A 2,356-nucleotide genomic window follows, 5' to 3' on the forward strand; every position below is an offset into this window, starting at 1 on the left:
AAACAGACAGACAGAGACAGAGATTTCTTCTGGGGGTACAAAGAGAGTGAGAGAAGAGAGAGAGGCAGACAGAAAGAGACACAGACAGAGATTTCCTTGAAGAGGTACAGGTAGATAGAGACAGACACAGGGACATAATAAAAAATAGCTATACTATAGCTTAACTATAACGAGTCACAAACCCTTTAAAGTGTGATTGTTATTACATGTTTTCAAGTTTCCATCAGTATGACTGTGTTGCAATTAATGCATTAGTTTTAAGGCTGCATATGTTCATTAGTTAACCATTATCCTTAGGCATGCATGAACACCGTAAATATGATACAGCTCATGAATTCATTCAGATAGGTGTGAGCAAGAATGGATTTAGACTTCTCCAGGTCCTAAGCTATAGGAAGCTTGGGAGTCACTGTAAAGTTGAAATAAAGGTCATAGGATTTGAAAACGTTAAAATGTGTAAAAACTTTTAAGGCCTCTCGAAATGTGATGCCCTAAGCTATGCCTTATTTAATTTATAAATAAATCAGGCCCTGGGTGTAAGAAGTATGAAACATACCAACTCTCTCCTTTATTTTGTATGCTCAAATCAATTACCTTTATGGATCTTTTCTAGGAAATAGCTGGTGGTGATGTACAATCCGTAATAGATGGCTTGCGTCAGTACAGATACGATGTAAGTTCAGGACCCTTGTGGTGCTGTAGACTTCTGTACGACGTCACAACCGACGCAGCAGAAATGGACATTCCCGAAGGACTTGAACATATGACACATCTGTTCTTAGGGTTTCACCATGGCCTTCATGACGCGACCTCAAATATTCAAGTTTGTGGCTGGCTTATTGATATCCTCAATGATTTGATTGCCGGAGTGCCAGTCGACGATGACATACAGCTAGGAAACTTTACATCCCATGAACAGACCAACAGACTGGTGGCAGAAAAGAAAAAGATCCTCGAGGTTAATCAAAATCTGAAGACGGAACTGGTCTACGAAAGGGCCGCGAAGATAAGTGGTTTGTCGCTCTTGAGAATGATCAACCCCGTACCCTTAGGGAGTGAGAAGAACGGCAAGTCGCTTCACCTGAAACATATGTTGGATAGACCTACCACGGGTCGTTTCCTGAAGAAGTGCCGAGCGGAGGGTGTGACTGCCCACGCTGCATTCACCGCCCTTGCTAATGTAGCTCTGCTTGATATACTGAGGGAGAAAGGTATCCTTTTAGATGACTGTATCATAACGAGCTCCCACGTTGTCAACAACAGGCGTTATTGGAGGGATCCCGTACCTGATTCTATGGGATGCCATGTTTGTTTTCCTCTGCTGGATCTTCAGACCCTGACACCTCAAAATGCGAGTCAGAACTTTTGGACCTACGCCCGATCAATTCATATGGACCTGAAGAAGCAGCTGGATTCAGGCAAACCACTACTCCAGACTGCTTTGAACAATTGCTCGCCAAACCAAGACTATTCAGAATACTATCAGGTGACAAAAACTGGACTATCTAATTACAGCACTTCTAACATGGGTGACGTAACTCCCATGATTTCACAAGAAAGAGAAAACGTCAGGTTAACATACTTTTATCGAACTATATCCGTAAGTCACTCGAGCAATACCTTATCCCACGTAATGCATACGTACAGGGGGTATTTCATCTATGTTATGGATTATAACACTGGAACTGTTCAGACCAAAACAGCAGAAAGATTTTGCCAAAAGATTTTCACCCATCTTGACAAAGTTTTGAAGAGTGACAAAAAAAATGTTCCTCCCATGCTTCCTCTACCGCAACATATCACAATTTTCACCGACGTAGAAGAAGTAGTATAAATAATATGTAAACTAACAGAACGAACGTTTGCTTAATTGCTTCTTAATCATTGCTTTATATGAAAACTTGACAGGAATCTTAATATCTATTAATATGCTCATTTCAGATGCCTAAGAAGGAATCAGGCTTTATTGTTCACCTTCCATTTGTAATAGAGTATCACGATGCTGTTCCTGTAATACAGCCATATTTTGCGTACGTAACCCTTCCTAAAAATCCATAAGCTGCTAAATTTTCACTGTTGAACAAATAAACAGTTACTCACAACTATAAAAGCTTTTTTACGCCATAACCCCCCCCCCCCCCAAACACACACACACACGCTTACTAGAATTCAGGCTACGCCCCTGCATATATATGAGATGTATTAACATTGAACAGTTATTATACTTAATATCAACGCACTTCCATTTTAGCGTTTGTAAGGATAAAACATTGTAACGTTTTGAGTTGTTACTAAAAGAAATATTTCATAGAAATTTATTGCAAATTAGCTACTTTCAGTGGTCTTTATTATTCTT

The 2,356-nt window shown here is 39.9% G+C and overlaps 1 protein-coding gene across 1 annotated transcript in view; it reads left to right on the forward strand.

Annotated features, from left to right (window-relative positions):
- The window catches only part of LOC119585685, a gene marked incomplete at its 5' end in the record, with an annotated part of 2,416 nt that extends 271 nt beyond the window's left edge, over positions 1-2,145 (forward strand). Inside the window, 1 exon segment of the mRNA XM_037934359.1 lies at positions 614-2,145. Coding sequence (XP_037790287.1) covers positions 614-1,834 — 1,221 coding nt within the window.
- Positions 2,146-2,356: the final 211 nt, after the last annotated feature.

The sequence above is a fragment of the Penaeus monodon genome, chromosome 20 (assembly GCF_015228065.2).
Source record: "Penaeus monodon isolate SGIC_2016 chromosome 20, NSTDA_Pmon_1, whole genome shotgun sequence".
Classification (NCBI taxonomy): Eukaryota; Metazoa; Arthropoda; class Malacostraca; order Decapoda; family Penaeidae; genus Penaeus; species Penaeus monodon.